Source organism: Kogia breviceps, chromosome 2 (assembly GCF_026419965.1).
Source record: "Kogia breviceps isolate mKogBre1 chromosome 2, mKogBre1 haplotype 1, whole genome shotgun sequence".
In the NCBI taxonomy this organism is placed as follows: Eukaryota; Metazoa; Chordata; class Mammalia; order Artiodactyla; family Physeteridae; genus Kogia; species Kogia breviceps.
The window spans coordinates 62,283,220-62,308,720 of record NC_081311.1 but is presented as its reverse complement, the minus strand read 5'-3'; the positions used below and the strand labels follow the sequence as shown (position 1 = coordinate 62,308,720).

Below are 25,501 nucleotides of genomic sequence, written 5' to 3'. Positions count from 1 at the left end.
AGATCCCCACTCCCACCGGGGCCCCTGGCCTCCAGGACAGGGTTCACTGCCCGAGGATGGGGTACTTGGGCCCTAGGATAGGGTACACTGCCAGGGATGGGGTACATGGCCCCCAAGATGGGGTTCACTGCCCTGAATGGGGTACTTGGCCCCAGGATAGGGTACTCGACCCCATGATGGAGTACATGGCCCCAGGATGGGGTACCTAGCTGCCAGGAAAGAGTACTTGGCCCCAACAATAATGTGCATTGCCCCTGATAACCCCCAGGGTAGAGGTCATGGCCTCAGGATGGGGTACAGGGCTGTTCCTGAGAGAATGGACCACCAGCCAGTGCCCCAGTATGATTCCACCTGCATCCAAACCCAGGTGCTTCTGGTTGGGACATTAGTAGGTTTTGATTATCCGTGCTTTTTCCTGTCCATTAATGTACATAATTAAGAGTTAACTTGCTGTATGTACTCTCTCCTCTTGTCGTGGCTCAGAGATCTTCATGACTTTGGGGGGGCTATCTTCTCCCGACAGCCCTAGGCAGTTGGCAGCATTCATTTATTTACCCAACGACTATTTACTGAGTGCCTCCAGGATGCCAGCCCATGTTAGGCTTAGGGATACACCGGGGAACACGACAGGCCAGGCTGCTGCCCCCATGGAGCTAACACAAGTGTGTTTGTGTGGCAGATAGGGGGTTGAGGCAGGCAGTCAGCAAGTCAAGTGAGCAAACGAGATCATTTCAGAGGAGGGAGGGGCTGTGAAGGCAGTGACTTGGGGTGTGAGGACACAGTGACCAGACATCTCTTTAGACAGACTCTACCTGTATGATGGAGTATTTGAGGAAAGCCTCTCTGAGAAGATAGCTCATGGCCTGAGAGGTGAATAATGAGTAACATGTAGTGACCTAGGGTTGGAATATTCCTGGCAGAAGACACAACCAGGGCAAAGGCCCTGAGGCAGCCACAGAGTGTTTAGGATCAGAAAGAAGACCATGGCAGAGGGGGGTAAGCCCAGGGACCCCTTTGTGAGATGCAGTGGGAGGATTATCTCAGGTCAGGTCACTGGGGCCTTAGATGTGATCTGGTTTAAGTTTTGGGTTTTAGATCTTTAAATTGTGGTAAAATACACATAACCTAAAATTTACCATCTTAACCATTTTTAAGTATAGAGAGTGTTAAGTACATTCACACTCTTGTGCGGCCCATCTCCAGAATTCTTTTCGTCTTGTAGAACTAATACTGAACCCGTTAAACAACTCCCAACCCTCCCTCTCCACAGCCCCTGGCAACCACCCTTCTACATTCTGTCTCTATGAATTTGACCCCTTTAGGGACATCACGTAAGTGAAATAATACCAGTGTTTGTCTTTCTGTGACTGGCTTATCAGCATAGACTTAGCACAGTGTCCTCAAGTTTCAGCCATGTTGTAGCATGTGTCAGAATTTCCTTCCTTTTTAAGGCTAAATAATTTCCATTGGCTGTAGACGCCACATCTTGTTTATTCATTCTTCCATCGATGGACACTTGGGTCGCTTCCACCTTTTGGCCATTGTGACTAATGCTGCTATGAACATAGGTGTACAGTGATTTAAGTTCTTTAAAGTTCCACTTTCCACCTGAGGAACATATCCACATATCCTGAGGTCAGGCTGGGCCCTGACCTGGGTTGGGTTGGCACAGGGTGGAGGGCCCAGCCTCTCTGGGTTACCCGTGCCCTGAGGGTGGGGGAGGCCAAGAGCAGAGAGTCCTCCAGCAGCACTGACTGAGCCAAGAGCCCTACGACCGAGCCTTTAAATCATCCTGGGTCCAGAGGAGCTTTTCTCTGCATCTAAAATGTGAGCCATAAACCAGGCTGACTTACAGGCTGTACTCACTGGTTCGGTTTGTTTATGGCCAGCATCCTTTCTGATTGGTTGATGCCTGTACTGTGGCCATTGTTAAATATTTGAATATCACCCTGCTATAAACCAGTCTCAGGCTGTGTGTCAGAGTCTCTTGCAGGGAGAATGGGAGCTGCTGTTTAAACGTTTAAACTCTGGGGTTCCCCCCCACCCCCGCTGCCAATGGAGGCAGCAGGGCTTGGGAATCTGTATTATAACAGGCACAGTGGGTGATCCTGATACCATAGTCTTAGGAGGTCTTACGAAGCAGAAGCAGGCCTTGTGATGAGGATTCAAGTGCAAATTGTTTCTGGGGAGGAGATTCCGGGAAACACAGGTCACAGGTCGGGGAGTGAGGACATGAGACTGGGAAGGAAAGGAAGCCATAAAGATGCTTCATTAACCAAGTCAGTCACCTCTGTGGGCAAGTGGAGATGAGTCCCATGGGGGACCTCCAAGAGCCAGTGTGGAACACGGCCTGTGAGTTACCCCCCTGAGAGGTGAGGGAGCTGGGGCATTTATCTACCAACTCTTTATCTGCCATCTTCCATCTCTCATTCATTGAGTGCTGCTACCAGGGACATTAGTTCCCTGGCACTACTGGCTTGTCTTGTGTATGGGTAGAGCAGTCTCTGATGGCCAGAACCCTTCAGGCCTGGCAGCTGGAGGTCGGGCTGGTGTGTGTGACAATGGTATGTGTTAAGGCGTAGCGGGCAGGGTACCAATAGCATCGGCTATGGAGGGCTGCCAAGCTCCCATCTCTCTACCATACAGGGAGTGCTCAGCCCTGTGAAACATTGCTTATCCTTCTTACCACTGAAAAGAACTCCAGGCCTCATTCATTGTTGGCAGAAATTTAAATGGTGTGATTACTATGAAAAACAATTTGGTGGTTCCTCATAAAGTTTAACAAACATAGAGTTTCTATATGACCCAGCAATTCCACTCCTAGGTATATACCCCCCCTCCCCCAAATTGAAAGCAGGTGTTCAAACAAAAACTTGTCCACGGGTATTCATAGCATCATTATTCACAATAGCCAAAAGGGGGAAACAACCCAAATGTCCATCAGCTGATGATATGGGTATAAACAAAATATAGCATACCCATACAATGGAATATTACTCAGTCATAAAAAGAAATTAAATACTAATACATGTTACAAATGGCTGATCCTTGAAAACATTATGCTGAGTTTTAAAAAAAAAGTAGCAATTATCATGTGATTCTATTTATATGACATATCCAGAACAGGCAAATTTGTAGAGATAGCCAGTGGCTTAGCAGTTGCCAGGGGCTGAGGGAAGAGGGAATGGGGAGGAATGCTCATGGGTGTGGGTTTCCTTTTGGGGTGATGAAAATGTTCTGGAAACAGATAGTGGTGATGCTTACACCACATTGTGAAGGTACCACATGCCACTGAATTGATTTAAATGATACATTTTTTGTTATATATATTTTACCGCAATTAAAAACAGTAAAAAAGAGCTCTAGGTATTGCACAGCCTGAGTTGCAGGGTATACTGTTTCCCAGGTGGGAAACAAACCCAGGGTGTGGTGTGTGTACCCCAGAATCCCACAGCCGGGATGGTTCTCCTGAGGGGCTGCTTCTGGGGGCACTGGGCAGGGGTTGGGCCCCACAGCTTGACTTCATTCCTGTCTGAATGGTGCACACAGAGGTTGCCTGAAGCCTCCCTGATGGGCATATGAGCTGCTTGTCCTGCAGAAGCCAAAGCCAGGCCCAGCTTCTACAGAATGGCAGGACAGTTGGGTGGGCGAGTATGTGCCCAATGGGAAAATTGCGGGGCGTCTTGTCTTAAATATAAGATTAAATTGGCACCTTTAATTAGTACACTTAGAAAAGGTCACTAGCAATTACCTGGGACACAAAGAAGGCATGAGCAGGCAAGAGCCCCTGAGGAAGCCGAAAAGGACCATTTTGAGCAGCACATAATTGAGGGGAAAATGGATAAAAGTACAGGAAATTACAGGGTGGGTGACAGCAGCTGATGGCCCCATCCCTGTCCTGCCCAGCGCTTCCCTTCTTGGGAGAGCCTGAACATCGAGCCTGAGAGAGCCATTTGGGATACTGGGCCGAGCTGTATGACCTTGGCTGGAGGGTCGGTGTGGCCTTTCCAGAATCCCATCGGCCAGCTGGGAGCTTGGCCCCATATTCTCCACCTGGGCTGGGCCCTGAAGGAGGTTGGCAGGTGAGGTTTCCAGTCCAAGGGGCCGCCATGGACTCATTGGTGTACTGGGGACAAGCTGGGCCCCCATGGGCCTCAGTTTCCTCATGTGGAATCTCCTTAAGGCCTTGGGAAGTAGCTCAGTGTTCCTCAAACTTTGCCACTAAAGGACCCCTGAGGGTATCAGAAAGGAGCTGTGTGTCCCTGGCAGTCAGGGGGAGGCTGGAAATTCTTTCACAGTTTTAGGTTGTGTCTTTAAAAAGGAATTAAATATTATATTGTACTCTCATTATATTCCCATTTGTTTTAGAATAAAATAGTTGCATGTCACTGAGCGACACAGATGCTTTGAGAAGATGTGCTTGGTTTATCTATGACTTCACGTACCTCCTCCTTCCTTGTCTAGGAAAGAGCACTGTACTGGGATTCTCGAAACTTGTGTTTGAGTCCTGACGCTGTTGCTCGCCATTGTACCTTGGGCAGATTACTAAATGCCTTCAGTTTCTCCATCTTTAAAATGGGAAGGTTGGGCTCCCCAAAAGGTCTCTGTTCCATGATTTCACTCCTCCTTCTCACCTCCTCTCATCACCATGGATGCTGCCATGTCCTACTCTGCTGTGTGACCTTGGAGAGGCTACTTTGCCTTTCTGAGCCTCAACTTCCTAATCTGTATAATGGGTAGAATAATGACTACCAAACAGAGTTGCTGAGAGGATTTAGTGAGAGAACCCATGTGAATGGGCTAGCACCATGTCTGGCATATCATAAGAGCCTAATGATTGCCCAGTATCTTCCTTTTCTAAGTGTTGGGCTTCCACTTAGGGCCTGATAGGGTCATGTCCGTGGAAGTCCTGAATCTTGAGTTCACATATCAAGTGTTGATATTTGTAAGGTTGTGGAAACAAATGTGGGCACTGGGCCAGAATGCCTGGGCTTTGAAGTCCAGCTCTGCCCTTTGCTAATTGTGTGGGCATGGTAAATTACTTAATCACTTTGTTACCTTATCTCCCCACAAGTGGGGAGAATAACAGGAAGAATTGAATTAGGTAGTACACAGAAATCCTTTAGCCCAGTGTCTGAAATGTGGTTAGTGCTTCAAAATGTTAGCTCTCATTGTCATGTTAGAATTGTCTTTTAAAAGTTGACTTAGAAAAGCTCATCGACATTCTCTTCTAGATAAAATTCCCAGAGTTTAGAATCCTTCCTCCTTCCTTAGCTATTAATAGATCATCAGCTCTATTAAGTAAATATGAGAGTCAATATGTGGGAAAGAAAGAGTGTCTGTCTCATTTTATAGGGTAAATTGAGGCTTTAAAAGAAGTGATTTGCCAAAGGCCGTGGTTCTAACCTAACTACTCCTTGAGAATCAGATGGAGACTATAGACCCTCTCTGCAGAAAATGACACACTGTACACTCAGAACATTTTGCACAGTTCCTGGCAGTTTAAGGACCTCTTGAAGCTAAGGTGACCGGCTGATCCAGTTGTCTGGCATGTCCTGGTTTTAGCACATATCCTGGGAAATGCCTCAGTCCTAGACAAACCAGGATGGTTGATCGCCCTACCCGAAGCCTACCTTGTGAGGGGTGCTGTGAACCCCAGGAGAAGATGACCTACTCTAGGACTTCTTAGGCAGGGCTGTAGGCCAGGCATCCTGATGCCCAGGGTGGCCTCTGGTCAGGGCTTTGTTTCTTGGTGAAGGCAATACCATAGTCCTCTGATTGAGGACAGGAGCTAGACTTTGTCACCCAGCTCTAGACTGGAGTTCCCTGAGGGTGCTCCAAATCTTCCTAACCTCTGTGTACTCTAGTGGTTACCATAAGGCCAGCACCTAATCACTGTTGAATGAATGCCAGGTTTTGTAAAATTTTCTGAATTAGAAAATATTGCTTTGTACTTTTCCTTTTCTATTGTGAGATTTAAATATATTGAATGTACCACAGGTTTGTTTGTTTGTTGTTTTTCAATCTATCTGCCTAAAAAAAAAATCTTTCTGACTGTTCATTAACACTTTTTTGGGGGGGGGCGGTTCCAGTTTTAGGCTATTATGAATAAAGCTTCCGTGAACATTATTGTACCAGGGGAAAAAAAAAAGAAAATATTGCTTCCATTTGCAAAAGACAGAAATCCAACTCAACTTACTTAGGCAAAATTGAAAAAAAAAAAAAAAAAAAAAAAAGAGGGGGTGATTTATTAGCTCATATAGCTGAGCAGTCCAGAGGATGGAGCTAATTGCTAATTTCAGGTATAGTTGGCTGCAGACCCTCAAACCGTCAGGAATCTCTCTCCATGTACCATTTGGTTCTGTTTTCCTCATTGTTGGCCTCATCCTCAAGCAGGCTCCCCCTCTGGTGCCAAAGATGGCTGCCAGCAGGACCAATTTAGCAACCCCAGTGGAAGAAGAGCGCCTCTTTCCCGGTTGTTCCAGCAGAAGTCCCAGGGTTGGCTTTGATTGGCTAGTTTGGGTCACATGCTCATCCCTGAACCAATCACTGTGACCAGGTAGATGGAGTGCTCTGAGTGGCTAGGGCTAAGTAGTGTGCCCATCTTGGAATGTAAGAATTGAAGGGTTGGGAGCTTGCACTCATCTGAGCCACTTGGAGGACTCCTCTAAATTAAGAAAAGAGGACAGGCAGAAGTCACAGAACATGGTGAATGACAGTTCCCTGTTACACACTGTGACAAATGGCCAGGATGGAGGCAGGGAGCCCGGGACAGAGCCAAAGATGCACAGGGGTCTTGCGGTAGTCAGTGACCTGCTGGTGGTCTGTTGGGCGGCTGCTCCCCACAGGGACTCAGCCACCTGAGTAAGGTGCTGAAGAATGGACTAACCTCCCGTTTTTGCCCTCTGCTCTCTCCTGCGGGTACTTCAGGTTCCTCTGTGACCCAGTTGCTGGCCCGAGACATGGACAACGACCCCCTGGTGTTCGGCGTGTCTGGGGAGGAGGCCTCCCGCTTCTTTGCCGTGGAGCCTGACACGGGTGTGGTGTGGCTCCGGCAGCCGCTGGACAGAGAGGTATGACCTGCCTTGACCTCTGCCCCTGGCCTTCCCTAGGGAGGCAGAAGCACACATTGGGGGAGGATGGCTCGTCGTCTTCTGACCCGGAAGCAGCGTCTTCCTGCCTGAATGGTGTCCCTCTTCCAAGGCCAGTGCTGATGTCTGGACTTGGGGTTAGAATAGGGTGATTTGGGGTGTCTCCAAGTAAGGGGCAACACTGGATAGGCAAGAGGGACAGTGACCTTGGGTTCATCCCTGGTAGAATAGCGGCTCCACGGAGTGTGCACATCTACACCCCCCAACAAATGTTCCCCCAGAGGACGTTTTCCCGAGACACAGGAATTGATGGTGGTAGCCCTTAGCAAATTAAGGTAAGAGTTTGAACAAAACCCCAACCCCTGCTTTCTCCTCACATTGAAGTGGCCCCAGAGGTGATTTGCTCAAGATCATGCAGCAATTTAGAGACAGAGCCCAGATTAGAACAAGATTCCTGACTCCTAATCTACTGCTCTTCTATGGGAAGGATCCATATTCTGAACCTACTTCCCCAGCCCAGAAGGCAATGCTTATTCTTTAGGGAAGCCTTCAGATTTCCAGTCCCAGACCAGCTCCTGGGGCAATGCTGGAGGGTCTCCACCACCAAATAGGGCTCCGGACTCAGGGCCTCGGCTCTCCTCTCTAACTCTGACCTCTTCTCTCCCTCTGTTTTCTTTCAGACCAAGTCAGAGTTCACGGTGGAGTTCTCTGTCAGCGACCACCAGGGGGTGAGTGTCCCCTAAGCCCCTGCTTCCCTGGGAGGCAGGGTTCCTGAGCCCTTGGGTAGAAGGAAGCTGGAGGCTGATGCCAATGCTAGCTCCTCCCTCTTGTCTTGCCAGGTGATCACGCGGAAGGTGAACATCCAGGTCGGGGACGTGAATGACAACGCGCCAACATTTCATAATCAGCCCTACAGTGTCCGCATCCCTGAGGTAGGGGCCCCCAGGGTCACACTTGAGGGACATTGGGGGCCTGCTGCTCTGGGGCCATCTGGGAGGAGGCTGATGCTGGGAAAAGGACAGTTCCAGCTCCTTCTCTCCTGCCCACACCTCGGGCCAGGCGCCAGCTCTGGTCAGGTTGGTGACTGAGCCCGTGCCTCTGAGGGGGCCTGTCTGCTGGTTGCGGGGGAGCCTTGTGCCTGATAGAGGGCCTGCCTTGGATGAGCCCTCCCAACTCCAGCCGGAGTCAGGGACAGGACGCAGGTTGGGAGGGGCAGGTTGCTCCTTTTTTCCATTTACAGCCAGTACGGGCCTTGGGCAGGTAGGTTAGCAGGCCTAACCCCTGGCCTCCCAGCTTTGGCTAGAGCAGGTCCCCCAGGATGCAAGGTGCATGCAGTACCTGGAAGGGGCTTTCTTTCTTGAACCCTGTGCTGTCTTGCTGGCCTTCGGCTGCTTTGGGTTGTCTGTGTAACTCAGTGTATCTGCATGAGTGTGTGTGGGTAAAACCAAGCCATTGCTGGTAATTGAGAAGTGAAAATTATTGCATTACGAACAGTTCGTTAATAAGCTGGCTGCTGGCTCCTGATGGCCCCAGCATTCTCATTGCTTACTGTCCCTCTGCCCGGTGGCTGATGGCAATCTTCTGACCTGACTGCTATTCAAAGACCTTGAAGGTGGAGGGTAAAGAGCTTCTAACTGGGTGTCCCTCAGGCCTGCCCTCGGGACTCTGGGTTGGGTGGCAGCAGTAAAGTTTGGGGATAGGAATGATGGGAGATGGAATCCACTGGGGAGAGGCAACCTGGCACCATGGCATTGGAGTGCTAGCCCCTTTATGTTATAGGTCATTGGATCAGGAAACTGAAAGAGCTTTAGAAAATATCTATTCAGTTTATAGATGAGAAAAGTGAGGCTCAGTGTGGGAGAGTGACTTGCCCAAGGTCACACAGCTTTGACTTTGAGCCTCCTGACTCCCAGGGCAGCTTCAGATTCCTCAGGGACGAAGAAACCTGATCTCATGCCTCTAAGTTCTGGTTGCTGGCCCTCCTTACTCAGCTGTGAGCCAAGGGTCCTGTGCTTGTGCCAGACAGAGTGAAGTAGGACAGATGTGCAGGTGGGACACACCAGAGGTACTCATGCCCTTCCCCTGGTGGGGTGGGACATAGGGAGAGAGAGCCTGCAGTCCCAAGCATGGGGACACGGTACCCTGAGCTGTGACCGGTGTGCCCAGGACTGCAGCTTGGCTCCGGGCCCCCGCTCATTTGGAAGTGTCCCTAATTTAATGGTCTCTACGTGCCAGCCTGCATTCCAGGCCCGGGCTCAGAAACCAAGGGCACAGCTCGGAGTTAATGAGCCTTGCACCCATTGCTCAGCTGCTATCCTGGCATGCATGGCTGCCCTCTGCCTTCCCTCACGGTGGGCAGCAGACAGCAGCAATAGCAAGGGGATGAGGGGTCGCATCCCTGCTCCCCAGCCCTTGGGCCAGGCCAGCCTTTTCCTGTCTCCCTTGCCAGGAGAAGATGTGACCTCCAACACCACCCTGTTGGAATCCCCCTGGATTCTCCAAAGGCCTCTGCCTCCAAGGAGAGAACCTCTTCAGTCATTCATTTATTTAACAAATATTTATTGAGTGTCTGCTGAGTGTCTGCTTGACACTGTGCCAGGCTCTCACTGCACAGAGACCTGGGAGGCCAGAGAAATATGTAATGAGGGGAGCCAGAACCAGAGGCCAGAGACCCCAGGCCAGCCCCTGCTCTGCTCCCAGATTGCTGGGTCCATTTGGGCATGTCACTTAACCTCTCTGGGCCATGGTCACCTTATCTAATATAAGCAGAGGACAGGTGGAATAAAATGGCCTGCCTCCTGCCCATCTGATGAGGAGAGGGTAGGCCAAGAGGGGCCGTCTGGAAGAACACACAGTCCTTGGAAGAAGGCCTGTGTGGTTTACTCGCTTGCATGTAAACCTCCCTATCAGGTCACTTCGGTGGCCTGATACTCGATGCCCTGCTCAGGGCTGCTCCGTGTGGCCAGTGGGGATGTGGTGTCAGCTGGATGGAGGCCTGGCCCCTCCTGACCCGAGGTGGCTTGGCACTGACCAGCCCTGGCCTGGGGTGGTCACCTGAGCTAGAGCTTAGCTGCCTGACTCAAGCCCCAGCTGGAGTACCAGGGAAGAGTCTGTTGGTCCTGGCCCAGAATTCAGGCAGGGGTCTCCTGCTTACATTGAAGTCACCCTGGAAACCCCAGGCCCTTGCCCTTGAGAAGCACGATTCAGTGAAAGAGGCCCTATGGATGTGAATAGGATGAGAATGCAAACCAGAGAGACAGGGGGCACTGCAGACCTGTGAGGCATCAGTCTTGAGGGGGTGCCAGAGTGATCAGAGAAATCTCAACAGGCTTCCAGGACGAGGTGGGTTTCCAGGAGAAGCTCACCAAGGTGAGCAACGGAGCTCCTGTGTTGTATGGTGCGAAGAGGGAGACTGGAGGTCAAGACATCTGGGTTCTAGTCCTGATTGTGCCAGCAACTAGCTGGTTGAGACTTTAGACCTGTCACTGCCCCTCTGCTGGCTTCAACTCCAGCAGCTATTAAACTGGGGCCCCTTCCAGGAGTGACATGCCGTGATCTGAGGAGGAAGCCCAGCAGGAGTGGCTCCTTTCTTTTCCTCCAGTACTTCATTATTCCTTGAGGGCTGATAAAGACCTCCAGTGGCTGCCTCCATCCACTCAGCTCCTCTTTTGGTCATCCTAGCCCCCTGCACACCATCCCTAACCTTCCCAACTTCCACTTCCCCCAGCCCTAGGGGCCCTGATAATGTTTGGGTCTGTTGTGTCCAAAACCCAGGGATAGGTGTGGGGAACAAGTTACATGGAGGTAAATCTAGGTCTGCATATGGAAGAACTTTTTAATGAGACCCACCCCACAATCTACTCCCCTGTCCTGCTGAGGATGTACTGAGCTCCCCATCCCTGAAGTTATACAAGCAGAAGCAGGAGAACCCCGTGTTTCAGAAGCCATCTAGTACTGAGTGCCGGAGAGGTGATGAATCAGAGGCTCCCAAACATACCCCATCAGAATTTCCTGGGGGATTATTGGGAGGCATATTCCTGGGCCCCTGCAGTTCTTTTCTTTTTTAAAATTTATTTATTTATTTATTTGGCTGCGTTGGGTCTTCGTGGCTGCGTGCAGGCTTTCTCTAGTTGCAGCGAGTGGGGTCTACTCTTAGTTGCAGTGCACGGGCTTCTCATTGTGGTGGCTTCTCTTGTTGCGGAGCATGGGCTCTAGGCACATGGGCTCAGTAGTTGTGGCTCGCGGGCTCTAGAGTGCAGGCTCAGTAGTTGTGGTGCACAAGCTTAGTTGCTCCGCGGCATGTAGGATCTTCCTGGAGCAGGACTCAAACCCGTGTCCCCTGCATTGGCAGGCAGATTGTTAACCACTGCACCACCAGGGAAGTCCGCCCCTGCAATTCTGAATCAGTAGTTGGGGGACAGCTGGCCCGGGAAGCTGCATTTTTAACTCCATGGTGACAGCAAGCCCTGGAGGATAATATCTGTGGCCCTCCCCATCAGAGGGTTTCTGAGAGGTGCTGGGGTAGCCCATCTTTGAGGGGAACTTTCAGCCTGTCAACAGCTGCCTAGAGACATCACCCATGGGGACCCACGTCCTCAGGCCTGGAATAGGAGCAGATGGGAGGTGGGTCAAGACCAGGCACTGCCCCTTTCCTGGGAGAAGCTCACCCGCCCCCTGCCCACCCAGCCGTGCGCTGTCTCCCTCTGAAAGCCTCTGCCTAAGCTGGGCAGGTGTGTTTTGGTTTGTTTGTTCTTGGTGTCCCTCCTGCCCCCCCACCCGTCCCCTCACTAAGCTGTTCTACATGTAATTATCCATTTTATCAGGGTGAAAGGCCCTGCAATTCACTTGTCGAAGCCCTAACAAGGCAGCGTGGATGCTTTCAAGTCCGTAAAGAAAAGGGAAATCCTGCTAGAATTGGCAACTTAATTCACCAAGCCAGCCTTGACAGACCTCATTAAGCCCCTGTGTATTCATTTCAGGCTAATGGCTGTCATGCTGACTGCTGTTTGATTTGCTGTAATAGACTTTTACGGCATTCCAATTTGCTCAAACGTGTTTGCCTGTGTCTGTGCCCAGCGACACTGCTCCAGCACCTCAGTTAGGGGTGCGTGCCCACCTCGCTGACCTTCAGCGCTGCCCCACCCACTGCGTCCCTCCAGCTGTGCCCGGGTGAGGTGACCCCCGGGCCTGGGTGTCTGGGCAGGAGGGTGGCATGAGGTTAGAAGTCAGATGGTGCCAGGTGGCTCCTCGGGTCAAGGAGGGCCTCTGAAGTGTCAGGGGTGGCCACATCATTGAAGTTCTGAGAAGTTCAGCCTCCTTAGCTGGGCAGTGGAGGCTTTTTATCCATCTGGCATCAACCTACCTTTCTCAACTTGTCTTCTGGTATTCCTCAACACGAATCCTCCTGTCAGCCAAGGGGCTGATCCAGTGCCTCTGAGCGTGTGTCTGTGTCTCTCTCTTTTCTTTCTTAAACGCACTTTGGACTGTTCTAACTAGTACTGGAGTGTTTTCTTTCTTCTCTCAGCCTAACTATTCTGCCTATCCTTCAAAGCCGAAATCTGATCTGCTGTGCTTTGATCCACTCAAATCGTTTGAAATGAACACAAACATTTGTTGAACAGCTATGGAGCAGGGCCCAGGGGTTTTCAGCTGGCTTGGATATGCAGGGTAGAAAAAACAGACTCTACTGTTTGCCAGCTGTACAACTTTGGAAGGAATCTAACCTTTATGGAACTCAGTTTTCTTATCTGTAAGATGGGCAACAATATTTGCCTTGTGGGGTTATTGTGAGAGCTATAATAAGGCAGGTAGGAAAAGCCCTTAGCCCAGTTTGTAGCTCATAATACATTTTAGCCACATCATAAACTACAGAACTGAGCCACACTCAGTCACCATAAACTACTGGTGATTGAGACCAGGGTCTTTGTGCTCAGGGAAGGTAATTTTACAGAGAGAAAAACAAGTAAGTAGATGTCTAACTATGTCTAAATGTATTAAATGCTATGGTAGCTTAGAATGTGCAAAGTAGGGTGGAAGGTGTAGACCTATGGAGGGGACTGTGGAAGGCGTGACCTGGTATATATATGGGGGCTATTTGTTTGGGACCTTAGAGGATGAGTAGGAGTTTGTTAGAGAAGCAGATTATGTTGCCTCTGAATATCAGTACTTTCTGTGATCCTTTAGCTTCTTTTCATATATTGGAATTTCCCAGAGAGGGACATGAACCCTAACTCCTGACCAGAGATTCTGCTGAGGTGGGACAGTGACTGTATAGGTGTGTGTGTCCCTTGCAGGTGCCCACTGTTACCTTGTAGAAACAAAGCCAGGCTGGAAGTGGGCCTGGGCCCTCTGGGTCCCTCCCCAGTTTCTGTGATGGACAGGTCCTGCATAGATCTTTGTCACCCCTGGCTTTGGGTCACCAGCTGTAAGGTGGGATGAGGCTAGAAGGGGACGGGTGGTGCTGGGACAAGTTGACAGGGGCCTGAGAGACTGAGAGTCCTTGACTGAGCCTCAAAGCTGGCTGGGGACAGGTTCGGAGCCAGAACCCAGGGCTCCTGGCGCTGGGTCCCACTAGGCCACACCATCTCTCCATGTCACTTAATAAAGACAAATGAAAGTTACTCCTTGTATATCCTTACTAGAGATGGGAAAACAGGGAGAAGAGTATTCCTGTCAATCTTTTGTCAATGAAACAAAGTAAATAATTCATTTCTATAATGATAATAATAATTTGATGTTTTGTTGTAATTCAGAGCTTCCTATGTGCCCAATGCCGTACTTCCAGTGTGGGAGCTCACTGAGTCCTCACCCCATGGGGTAGCCACTCATGTTCGCATTCTACAGATGTGGACGGGGAAGTAGAGAGGTTATATAAATTGCCCAAAGCTAGGCAAGGATGGAGCCAGGATTCAGAGACAAGTCTGGTTATGGGTTCTTTGGCAGGTATCTTCAGTTCTACCTGCAAAATGGAAATAATTATATTGCCTTGCAAAATTGTTGTGAGGATTAAAGTGTGTGGACCATGTAAGAGAAGTACTTAGCATAGTGCCCAGTGTAAATGCGCAATAAATGCTTATGGTTGTAGTTGTTGTTTGTATGTCCGTCTCTCCCGTCAGACAGAACAGGAACAGAGCTTGGTTACCTGTGTGTCCTCAGCACCCAGTCTAGGACCTGTCCCTTGGACGTGAACTTCAAGAATGGGCAGAGCCCTGCTGCTTCCTGTGTCTCTCGGGCTGCTGGAAGCACAGCAGGAGCATTTATGCAAAGAGCTCGTTGCTGGGGCTCACTGATGCCCTCTGTTGCCTGCCAATTCCTGAATCTCAGCCATGCCATCCCATGTGCCGTGGGCATGTGGGGAGCCCGGAGTGGCCCAGAGCCTGAGGAGGTAGACTCGCCAAACTTATTAGCACCCACTGGGCCCTACAGCAGTGCCCCCAGCTGCCCTCCTCAAGGAGTGCCCATCAGATGCTGAATGATTTATAAACTGCATCCCCTGGTTGCAGAGAGAGATGGGGGGTGAGGGGGACTTCCACTGGCTTGTGCCTGCCATCTCCTCTGAGGTGTCAGCTCTGCTCATGAGAGTGTCATCTCCCATGCCAGGAGAGGCAGACCCTTGACAGGCCATACTAATTTGTACCTCGGGGCCACGGTGCCCAGGGGCCCCCTCTGCATCTATAACCACCCGCCTATTGATCTGGGAGAGGGAGGCCAATAAATCATTTCAGGGGCTCTGGATCCTGCTGGCCAGAGTCAGGGTAGTTTGTTCTAGCCAGGTGGCAACCCTGGGCCATGTCTCTGTGTCCCTCAGTGAGCAGCCGGTGCCTGTGCCTTTTCTGGTCTCCCCCTGCTATCAGCACAGTGATGGATACCTGGAACCCCTCCTTTCTCCCAGCGGGAGGGTGTCTCAGCCTGCAGCAGCACGGACAGCGAGCTTTGGGCTTGTAGCAATGAAGATATGCATGTGGGCAAAGCAATAGGGCTGCCTATTTCTACAGTCTTGAGGTGGTGGTGGTGGTGGGGGTTGTGTGTGTGTGTGTGTGCGCGCGTGCACGTATTTGAGTATTGTCTTCTCTATGTCCTAGCGTTTCCACTGTCTTTCATTTGTCCTCATGACAACTCTGTAAGTCAGGGGAAAGTTATTCTTCCCATTTTCAAGATGAGAGAAATTGAGGCCAATACAAGGTGACTGCTTTCCCTAAGTCCCCTGGCATCAGATATGCTTGCAACTAGAGCCATAGTCTTTCTCTCTCTCATTTTTCAGCACCTTTGCATGGGTCTTTTTGCAACTTTGCCATGACCTGCTGTGATTTGCCAAATGTTGCCCAGGGAGATGAGCTGGGGACTCTGGGCTCTGAGCAGAGGCTTCCTCCCATCCGAGGCTGGATGCTGTCACACAGCCCCACGCACAGGCTATGGGGGTTCAGTGGAGAAGCTTCACTCAGAGCCCACTGCCCACTGTCTGCAGTGAGGACCATCCTCACTGGTCAGGACCCAGCCATGGTCATAGCGATGCCCCTTCTGTGTGACCTGCAGGGTTAGTGTGTGCCCAGAGGTAGTCTCCAAGATTTCAGTCCCCAAATGTGCATGCAACACATTTCGTGAGAAGTCAGAGACCCACACATGGGTAAATGCCAGGCTGCTCAGCCTGCCCGCAGTCAACATCTTTCTGCCACCTCCTCCTTGGTCTTGGGTGCCCGGGAGAGAGTAAATCGAGTCCCACAAAACCCAGGCCCAGAGAGCTCAGCCTAGCCACACAGTCTGAAGCTCCTTGCTCCCTCCTCTGCCCTGTGGAGTGAAACCCAGGACCCCCCATCCCCCGAGATCCCTGTGGCAGCTCCTTCCATGCCCATGGGGCGTGGCCAGGGCTGTGGGCACCCACCCCCCACCCTCAGCACGAGGCAAGAGGACAGTGTGGCAGCAGGAGACGGAAGGTGCCCAGATGTGATTGAAATTATTATTTTGTCTGAATGGTAATAATATTTTTAATTATGTCAGTTTCCTCACCGATTCTCGCTGGGAGTCTTTGGGGGCCCATATAATTCCATTGCAATGACTGCAGGACCCTCTGCCATGAATATGAATCAGGGGACTGTGTGTGGAGCCCAGCTCGTGTGCATTAGGGATTCTCTGGCACGTGCCGGGATAACTTTTATGGTGCCCCCCACCCTTTAAATAAAGAACCTCTAAATGGAAGGAGATGATAGCTGCCTGCTGGAGATGTTCCCGCAGCATTGCTGGGCTGTCGGCCTCGTGCGCCGGAGTCCATCTGGCGTCTTTCATCTCCCTCTCTCTTTACTGTTCTCCTCTCCCCCGTGGTGGGGCCCTGTTGGAGGAAGGGTGTAAAACTCCTGCCTGCACCCCTTTTCCTCCAGGCAGTGAGGTTTCCTTAGACCTTGGGTGAGAGAACAGGTTTAGGAAAGAGAGGGTTGAAGGAGGTCCCTTGTGCATCCAGGAGCAGCCGAGGCTTCACTGCATCGTGAGAACCTGAGCCCCATCTGTGACACAGGGACCCTGGTCTCTACTGCAACACTGTGATGGAGGCAGGCACGCATGGGCTCTCGCTCCACACTGGGAGGCCTTGAACAAGGGGATTAGCCTCCCGGAGCCTCTGTTTCTTCATCTATAAAATAGGGATACATTTAGGTTGTTGTGAGAGTTCAACGAGAGCATGTGTATGAAGCAGCACATCCACAGGGTAGCTGATCGGCATTCCTGTTGTTCTGAAAAGTTCCCAGAGAACTTCGGGAAAGTTGCTTGGAAGACCAAGGAGCTCGAAGGTAGCCTCCGTTGCTGTGTACTGATTGGTTGATATTGGGGTGTTAGTGGACAAGAAACTTACAGTCCAGTGGGAGACAGGAAACATGAGGAAAACATGAAACAAAGACGTGACAAGGAAAAAAATGGAAACAGAGTCACCTAGAAATAACTAGTAATAGGCAGAGAGCGTTTAAAATAGACTCCTTGAAACCAGCACCAGAAGGACCATCGAGGTGACTCCATCCCACCACACATTCTGTAGAGATCAGCAAAGCCAGAGAGGGTCAAAGATTTGCCCAAGGTCACCTGGTAAATCACTGGCAAAACACTGAAGACCTAACGTAACCAGGGAAGATGCTCAGGGAGACGGTTTCCAGACCTGTGGTGAGACTGAGTGCGTCCCTGGGTGGAGGCGCAGCCCTGTTCTCCGAGGTGGATGTCCAGAGCTGGGCTGGGGGCCCAGCGGGTGCTGCCTTCTGGACTCCCATAGGGCCCCACACCCCAGGAGCCGTGGCCTGGCAGTCTGCCTTCTCGATGAAAAGCCCACTTGAGGGTGTGCACCGACCACACGCGGTCCTGCCTTTCCTCTTCTCGGAAATTGCTCTGTGATTTTTGTCTCAGCCCCTCTACTTACCGTAACAAGTTCGGATATTGTCAAAATGGCTTGGGGACAGGCCTGGCAGCCCCCCATAACATGGAGGGCCCACACAGTAAGCTTGTAGTGATGCGTTTGCAGGCTGCCTGACCCACCTTGTTTTCTACCAGAAAATGAGAGAAAGAGAAAGAGGGAGAGAGGTCTTGGGTGATGGCATTATTATAATTTCTCTGATTCCTTAGCAGCCTTTAATTACTTTGCAACTTTGTGGTGCTGGCTGGAAGCGGGGAGGGGCTGAGTTCTCTCCCTCTTTATAATAACCTTAAGTAGAAGCCTCCTGTCCGTCTATTAAAAAGCCCGCTCTTCTCTCCAGATGTGATAATGCGCCTGAGAGATCTCACCCGGGCGTAATCACTAGGTGCAATGCAGTCGTCTCCGCTCACTGTCTTCACCATCCACTGGCCAGCCCACCTCCCGAGTGTGGGGTACTGCCAGCCACAAAGAGCCAAATGCCTGGTCACGTCCTTGTCCAGGAGGGTCACAGGCTCAGGCTGTCCCCTCTCGCAGTCCTGCCCCCGGGAGAGGGAAGGGGCTTGGAGGCCTTTTCCACGGACCCTTCCCCTCTCGATATCTCCCAGTGTGAGCCCAGCTGTGCCTCCCACCATTCCTAGCACAAACCCTACATTGAAATCCATTCCACTTGTATGAGGCTTTACTCTCCCAGCTTTCTTGTCCTCTCTGTCCTCGATCCTCACTACAGGGTGGTCACTTTCCTGCCGCCCTGCCTTTGTTCATGTTGTGCCCTCCCCTGAGATGCTCTCACCCAGACCCACTGCACCGTCTTCCTTCCTACCATTTAGCCAGACCCGAATCTTCCTTCCTCAGAGCAAGCCGGTGGAGGAGGGCAGGGGAGGTTGGTCCTCTCTGTCACCATTTACAGATAAGCAAGCCAAGTATTAGAGGAGTTGGAAGACTTGCCCAGGTTGTTCCGTTTGGAGGTGGCCCACTGGGATCATACTTAGGCCCTTCACTTGGTCTTCTCCACTGGACTTGAAGGCACAGGCCTCTCTGAGTCCCTGCCCTTGGAATTGCTCCTACACCCATTCCGTCCATCCTGGCTTCTAAACCCCACTCCTGGGCCAACCCTCTGCCTCCTGACCTTGACCTGGCCTTTCCTTCCTGCGGTGGCCCCAGGAAGGGGCCCCTCATGGGCAAGAGAGGCCAACCAGTCCCAGGTCTGGGCGCTGAGTCTTCCTCGGGCGGGCTCAGCCAGTGGGCAGCCCCTCCTGTCTTGTCACCTGTCCATGCAGCTCAGCAAGTTAAAGTGGGGAGAGCTCTAGCCTGGAGGGGACAGGAACCCCACCACCTGTGGCTGGGTGAGTCGCTTCCCCCTTCCAGGGCTCAGTTTTCCCCTCTGTTAAATGGGACTGTTAGTCCTGAGCCTGTCCACTCCATAGCGGGGGTCAGGGTCAGGACGGACAGGAAGGCCCTGAACTTACAGCCTCATGCAAGTAGAACAGATTAACCCCTGGGGTGTTTTCTCCAATGGCCCTGCAGGCTTCATGAGTTTTCTTTTTTCTTTTCTTTTCTTTTCTCTTCTCTCCTCTTTTCTTTTCTTCCCTCCCTTCCTTCCTTCATTTCTTTTCTTCCTTTTTTTTGAGTCTACATATTACCTAAGCATACATACAGAGACGTGAACAATCGTAAGTGTTCATAAGTTTATGAGTTAATTGCGAAGTGCACATATTTGTGTTACCACATCTGGATCAAGAAACAGAACCTCTCCAGCTCCTAGAAGCCCCCATGCGACTTTTCCAGTCCTTCCTCCTCCCTCCAGAAAGGAAGCAGTGTCCTGGCTTCTAACCCCATGGATTACTTTTGTGCCTTTTCATTTTATAGTATACATTCTATTAGGTTTTTATCATCACCTAAGACCTGGGGTAGAGGCAGCCAGCTTCGTCTCGGAGGTCACTTCTCACAGTTGTTAGGTTAATGGTTTGAATCTTGGTCTCACAGCTCATATCTGTGAGTCCCTACGAAACTTCCTGTCTCTGATTAAATGGGTGTGGTGCTGATGCAGGGTTGCCACTGTGCAGGTGACATGAGATGATGCCTGTGCAGGGCTCAGCCGACAGCCCACACATGGCAAGGCTTGAAGGACTATCACCTGTGGGCATCACTTCTAGGCAGCCCCTCCCTAGTCAGGGGTCATCTCTGCAGGTGGATGTGGAGCTGCCTGAGTGCTGGGACAGGAGGCTGCACGGAAAACTAAATAGAGTGGTTGAAACTTGGGTTGAGAGGGAGGGGAAGGGAAAAAAGGATGTAGGCCCCTTCCCTCATAAAGTCTCTTTCGATCCTCATAGAAGTCTTTCACCTGGTAAGAAGGGTGTACTTGTCCTCATATTATAGCTGGAGAAGTGGGCCCAGAGAGGTTAAGTGACTTGCCCAAGGCTACACAGCTACACAGTCCCAGATGCTGTCTTCTGTTGACTGACCCCCAAAGTGAGTCCAAATGCATTTTACCCCCAGCGCATCCACTTGGGGTTTATTGTAAGCCTGCCGGCTTCTGAGAGACCCGCCTTGTGTCTGGAGAAGGGGGATGGGGGGAGGTGTTTGGTTGAAGTGACCTTTCTTGAGTTCTGGCACCTTCAGGCTTCCACAAAGCTGCAGCTCCTACCAGCAACCCAGTCTCAGACCTGCATGAGAAAACACAAAAATCTTTAAAGGCTTCTTAGCAGCTTGAAGTGATTGTTGTATTTTTCCCTTCTCTATTCAGGGCTGGGGCAGGGCCAGAGCAATGGGAGAGGAATAATAAATCTCCCAAAGCATTGTCTTTCTTCCCACCTCCCCAAACCATCAGATTCCCCAAACTCAGGGCCATGAGACCTTTTTAAAAAACAACAAAAAATCCACCCAACACAGCCCAAAAGATGGAGATGGAGGGAAATGCAACAGCAGCTATTGGGGCGGAAAGCCCTAAATGGTGTGGAAGTAATGCCTAAAGTGTGCTGGCGATTACAGACATTTCCACAGAGCCACGCTCGAGTTGCATGGGTCGGTGACAGCAGCCGTGGGGAAATAAATAAATAAGTGAGCAAGCCTGGGAGATCCCATTAACTGTTGCTGTGCAGGAGGGAGGTTTGGGGCAGGTCACTGGTGAGGAAGGAAGGAAGGTAGGCTCATTCATTCATTCTTCCATCCATCCATTCATTCAATTGTACTGAGTCCCTGTGATGTGCAAGGGATGTCACTAAAAGCTTTCCGTGGTGTTCTGAGGGTTCTGAGGATGGTGACCAGAATCCCACCAGGCGGGCAGGGTCTGGCTCCAGCCCCTCCTTCACTTCCCCTTGGCTCTGTGCTTTCTTGTGCCTTTACCTTCTTTCTGGTGCCCAAGGGCATTGTGCCACAGAGCCTTTGCACGGCTGTTCCCTCCCCTCTTTTCATGAACCGCTCCTGGTGTGCTCTGTTCCCAAGGCCTGATGCTGAAGGCAGCTCAGAAGTGCTGGCGAGTCCCCCACCAAGGCCTTTGGAGAAGGGTTGAGCCTGGTCTCACCGGAGTTTGCAGGCAGCAATGGGAAATGAGGGCACCTCACTCAGGGATGTTGGAGGAAAGGGTGTCATCTAATGGGACTGGGGTATGGTAGGTAGAAGAGTAGCCCCAAAGATGTCCACATCCTAATCACAGGAACCTGGGACTATGTTACCTCACGTGCCAAAAGGGATTTTGCAGGTGTGATGAAGTTATGGGCCTTCCCGGAGAGATACCTGGCTGATCTGTGTGGTCCCACTGTAATCACAAGGGTCCTTATAAGACGGAGGTAGGAGAATCAGAGGAGATGTGGCCGTGGAATCAGAGGTCAGAGAGAGAGATTTGAAGTTGTTATGCTGCTGGTCTGACCAAGGAAGAAGAGGCCATGAGCCAAGGAATGAGTGTGGCCTCTAGAAGCTGGAAAAGGCATGAAACAGATTCTCCCCTGGAGCCTCCAGAAGAAACACAGGCCTGTTAACCACTTGATTTTAGTCCAGTAAGACCCATTTTGGACTTCTGGCCCCCAGAACTGTAAGATGATAAACTTGTATTGTTTTAAGCCACTAAGTGGGACTTTGTTTCAGCAGAGGTAGGAGACAGATACAGGTGCTTTGAAGGCAGAGCAGTAGGGCACACATTCTACAGCACACCCCTCCAATACCCCCAAACTCTACTTCACTTGCTCCTTTGGGGCCCTTCAGGCAGGAGGATATGTGTACCCAGAGGTGGGTTGTCTGGACGCAGGTGTGAGGCTGGTGGTTGTTAGGGATGATCCATGAGGGCCAGCCATGGGGCAGGGGCACCCAGAGCTGCGGAGGGCCCCTTGCTGGGAAGAAGCCTTGTAGAAACCAGGTGGGATGAGGTGGGAGAGCCTAAGAGCCCATTCTGTGGGTATAGAGAAAGGGAGAGCTTGCAGATGAGGGGGTGGAGCATTGTGTTGAGAAGTGCTGCATCTAAGAACTGGCTGCCATGCTCCTGGGACCCCAGGAAGACCTCCCCATTGCCCAGAGGAGGGCTTAGCAGGTGCTTGAGTGCTGGAGACCCTCCTGGAAAGCTTGACCTCTTGGCATCAATGAGCCCAGAGACAGAGATAGAGGAGTTTCTTCTTGGCTTACTACCAGAGCCGTACTGGGATGTGGAAGTGTTGGTTCCATGCACCTGACCCCACCCTCATTCATTTATTCACTCATTCATCAAACTTGCTGGATGCCAAGTCCATGCTGGGCCCTGGGGACACAAGAGGAGTGAGATACTGCCCCTGGCCTCCAGGAGATCCCGGCTGGGTCCTGCTCACCCACAGTGGCACCTTTAAAGCAGGGTGGGAGGCCAGTGCTTGAGGGCTTGGGCAGCCACCAGCCAAAGCTTGGCCCCCTCTGGATGGCTGATGGGTGGAATAGGGCAGTCACCCATCCCAGCTTTAGTGCTACCGGAAAGCTGAGCCCCGCTCCCCACCCCCCGCCCCCGCTGCCCCCCTCCTAACTCCCAAGTCCCCCGTGGCATGTGGCATGAATGGAGATCAAGCATGTCTCCCTCCAGGCAGCAGAATTGGACACACGAACTCTAAATGAGCTTGGCAAATTGGTTCTCTCTGCTCTGTCCTTCCTCTCCACCACCTGGCCCTGCAGCAGCCTGGATCACCTGTAGGAGTTCTCAGTCTGGGCTGGGGAGGGAGGGAGCAGGGACTGGTTTGGGTCTGAGGCCAGGAGAGACTTCCCCCGCACCTGGGCTCCCCATCTTCTTCCTTATATCTGAGGTGAGTGTAGACCCCACAAGATAGAAAAGGCCCTTCTGGATTCAGGGGCATTACTGAGGAAGGGACAGGGCACTGGGCACCTAGCAGGCCTGGCATGGGCTCAGTGACCTTGCCTTCCTCCCACCTCCTGTTCAAGCTTCTGTTTATACCACTTGTCTGATGTGTGGGTTCTCCTGGTCCCAAGTCCCAGGATTCGTGAACTGATTAAAGATGGGATCTGTATCTTATAATTCCTTGAACCCATAAGGGCCAGGGATACTGGGCGTGAGGAAAGCACTGAATAACAGCAGTAATAACAATAATGGAGACTGTACATGCATTCACTTGGTACTTTTTATCGCCCATCTGTGGTGTAGGTATTGGGATTATCCCCACTTTTTTTTTTTTTTTTTTTTTGCGGTACGCGGGCCTCTCACCGTTGTGGGCTCTCCTGTTGCGGAGCACAGGCTCCGGACGCGCAGGCTCAGCGGCAGTGGCTCACGGGCCCAGCCGCTCCGCGGCATGTGGGATCTTCCCGGACCGGGGCACGAACCCGTGTCCTCTGCATCGGCAGGTGGACTCTCAACCACTGCGCCACCAGGGAAGCCCTATCCCCACTTTTAAGGTGGGGAATCTGAGGCTCAGAGAGGTTAAGTCAGTTGCTGATCTGGGATGTGAACACAGCTGGTGCACCTCCAGGTCCCCCACCCATGCTGTGCTGCCTCTGTTGACAGTGGGTCGGGGGGCGGGGCCGTGGAGGTGTTCGTGGTGTGCGTGCCCGGATTCTCAGAGGACCCAGCAGGCGGCGCACCACTGTGAGAGGGGTGCTAGGCTCCTGGCAGCCCTCTCGAGGTCTCCCCCCATCCTCCTCTCTCCAGACGGTGCCCAGTGCCATGGCCAGCATGGGATAGCAAGAGGGTGTGATGCCGCTCCCAGTCCTAGAGAGCCCAGCTGGGCAGCGCGTTCCTGGAGAGATACCTTCCCACCCCTGCGCCAGGACACGCATGCGTGCACACATCTCAGGCATGACGTCCGCCCCGCCTCCTCCTGTCCCGTGTGTCTCCCTCACGGGTCAGCGCCCCGGAGCAGTAAATCATGAGCCAATTGGCCACAGCCAGCGGGAGGCCAGGAGGACACAGGGAGGGGACGCTGCCATCAAGGCCATTAGCACCGAGCTGGCCAGGCAGACGAAAGCACAGCTGGGTGGGAGAGGGTGGGCCAGCCCTCTTCCTCTGGGCACTGTTCTGGAGCCCTCCAAGGTGTGACATGGGGTGGGGCACAAGCATGGAACACGTGTGCTCAGGAGTTCACTGAGTGTTCGGGATTCACGGTATAGACCCTTGGTTATGCCTCCCCCGTGAAAACAGTCTTCAGATGGGGACAGTCACATCATACTGAGTGGAGATAAGCTCCTTCCTGCCTAGATTCTTTGGACTGGAGCAGACCTCACCTCCACTCCACACCCCTCACCTCCCATGGCAGCAGTGTATCTTAAAGGAACACCAGACTGAGATTCTTCCTCATGTCTTTGGGCCTCTCCTTCCATCTCCTCGGGCCTCAGTTTACCCATCTATGCAGTGGGGTTAATACCCTTAGCTCTAGTTAACTTCCTAACTAGTGAGTGTTGTTGTTAAGACACAGATGAGCCAATGGGTATGAAATGACATGAAGACTAGACCCCAGCTCCCCAGGTTGTGGCCCAGCTGAATTATGCCGTCATGCTGTGGCACTCAGAGGGGTCTGGGTGGCATTCCTGCCTCTAGAAGGAGAAAGTAGAATGAGTGTTGTGACAGCAAAGACCTGGGGCACTGGTCTGGGGCATGTCACTCCCTGCTGCCTCCCTGGACATGGGTCTCAGTGTTCTCTCCCCACGGCTGACAGTTGTTCAGGCCTAGTAGTTGATGAGCAGAGGCAGGGCATGTGTTGTCAGTAAACTGAGGCCCTGGGCCTCAGTGTCCTCTCTGTGCAGCCGGTGCCTTGGGACGGGTCCCTTCCCATAGTCTCCCCTGGGGGGCTGTTAGGCGGGCAGGTCCGTCCCTTCTGCATGGCTGGCCTTGCATCCGGCCTGTGGCAGACACGGCTTTTTTGTTTTTGGTTAAAAACCTCATCGGAGCGTTATGATATTGGAATGTGAAGGGTAATTGAGCTGAAAGCTATTCTCTTCCTGTAACCAGCGCGTCAGGAGTGATTGAGGCACGCGGGCCTGCGCACCAGCCTGGAAATTCTGGTGAAAGGCCTGTGCAGAGATGGTGGGGGGAGATGGATGGAGTGGAGCCAGGCCCCCAGAACCCTGGTTCCCCACCCCAGGGGTCCAGGCCTGCCCTGAAATGTGCCCCCCTGGGGCTCTGAGCTGCCAGACTGGGCCTCCACCTACCTGGAACAGATATCCAAGGTCCCTGGTGTGCTGGTACTACGTAGAGGGGTCCTGGTGACAGGTCTTGAGGAGGGGACTGGGCACTGGACTGAAACAAGCAGAACAGGTTTGTGCCTGCGTCCTCTGCCCCCTCCTCTCTGCTTTGTCTTCTCCAGCCCCTACTCTGTAGAGGGCCTCTTTCTCTGCTTTCTGCACATCTCTCTCACTCTCTCTCTCTCTCCCCCTCTCTCCCCCCTATCTCTGCCACTGTTTGTACAGCCCCGGTGTTTTCTAAGCCATTTTACTGCACAGTTGAATCGCCATTTTACTGCACAGTTGAATCACCTGAGGATCTTGTTGAAATGCAGGTCCTGATTCAGGAGGTCTGGGATGGGGCCTGAGACTGCGTTTCCACCAAGCTCCCAGGGGATGCCAGTGCTGCTGG

At 51.9% G+C, this 25,501-nt stretch overlaps 1 protein-coding gene across 1 annotated transcript in view; it reads left to right on the top strand.

Annotated features, from left to right (window-relative positions):
• Nucleotides 1-25,501, top strand: part of CDH23 (cadherin related 23) — a 466,374-nt gene that overhangs the window by 130,704 nt on the left and 310,169 nt on the right. Inside the window, exons 5-7 of the mRNA XM_059054180.2 lie at nucleotides 6,931-7,073; nucleotides 7,772-7,819; nucleotides 7,931-8,023. Coding sequence (XP_058910163.1) covers nucleotides 6,931-7,073; nucleotides 7,772-7,819; nucleotides 7,931-8,023 — 284 coding nt within the window. The remainder of the gene's footprint in view (nucleotides 1-6,930; nucleotides 7,074-7,771; nucleotides 7,820-7,930; nucleotides 8,024-25,501) is intronic.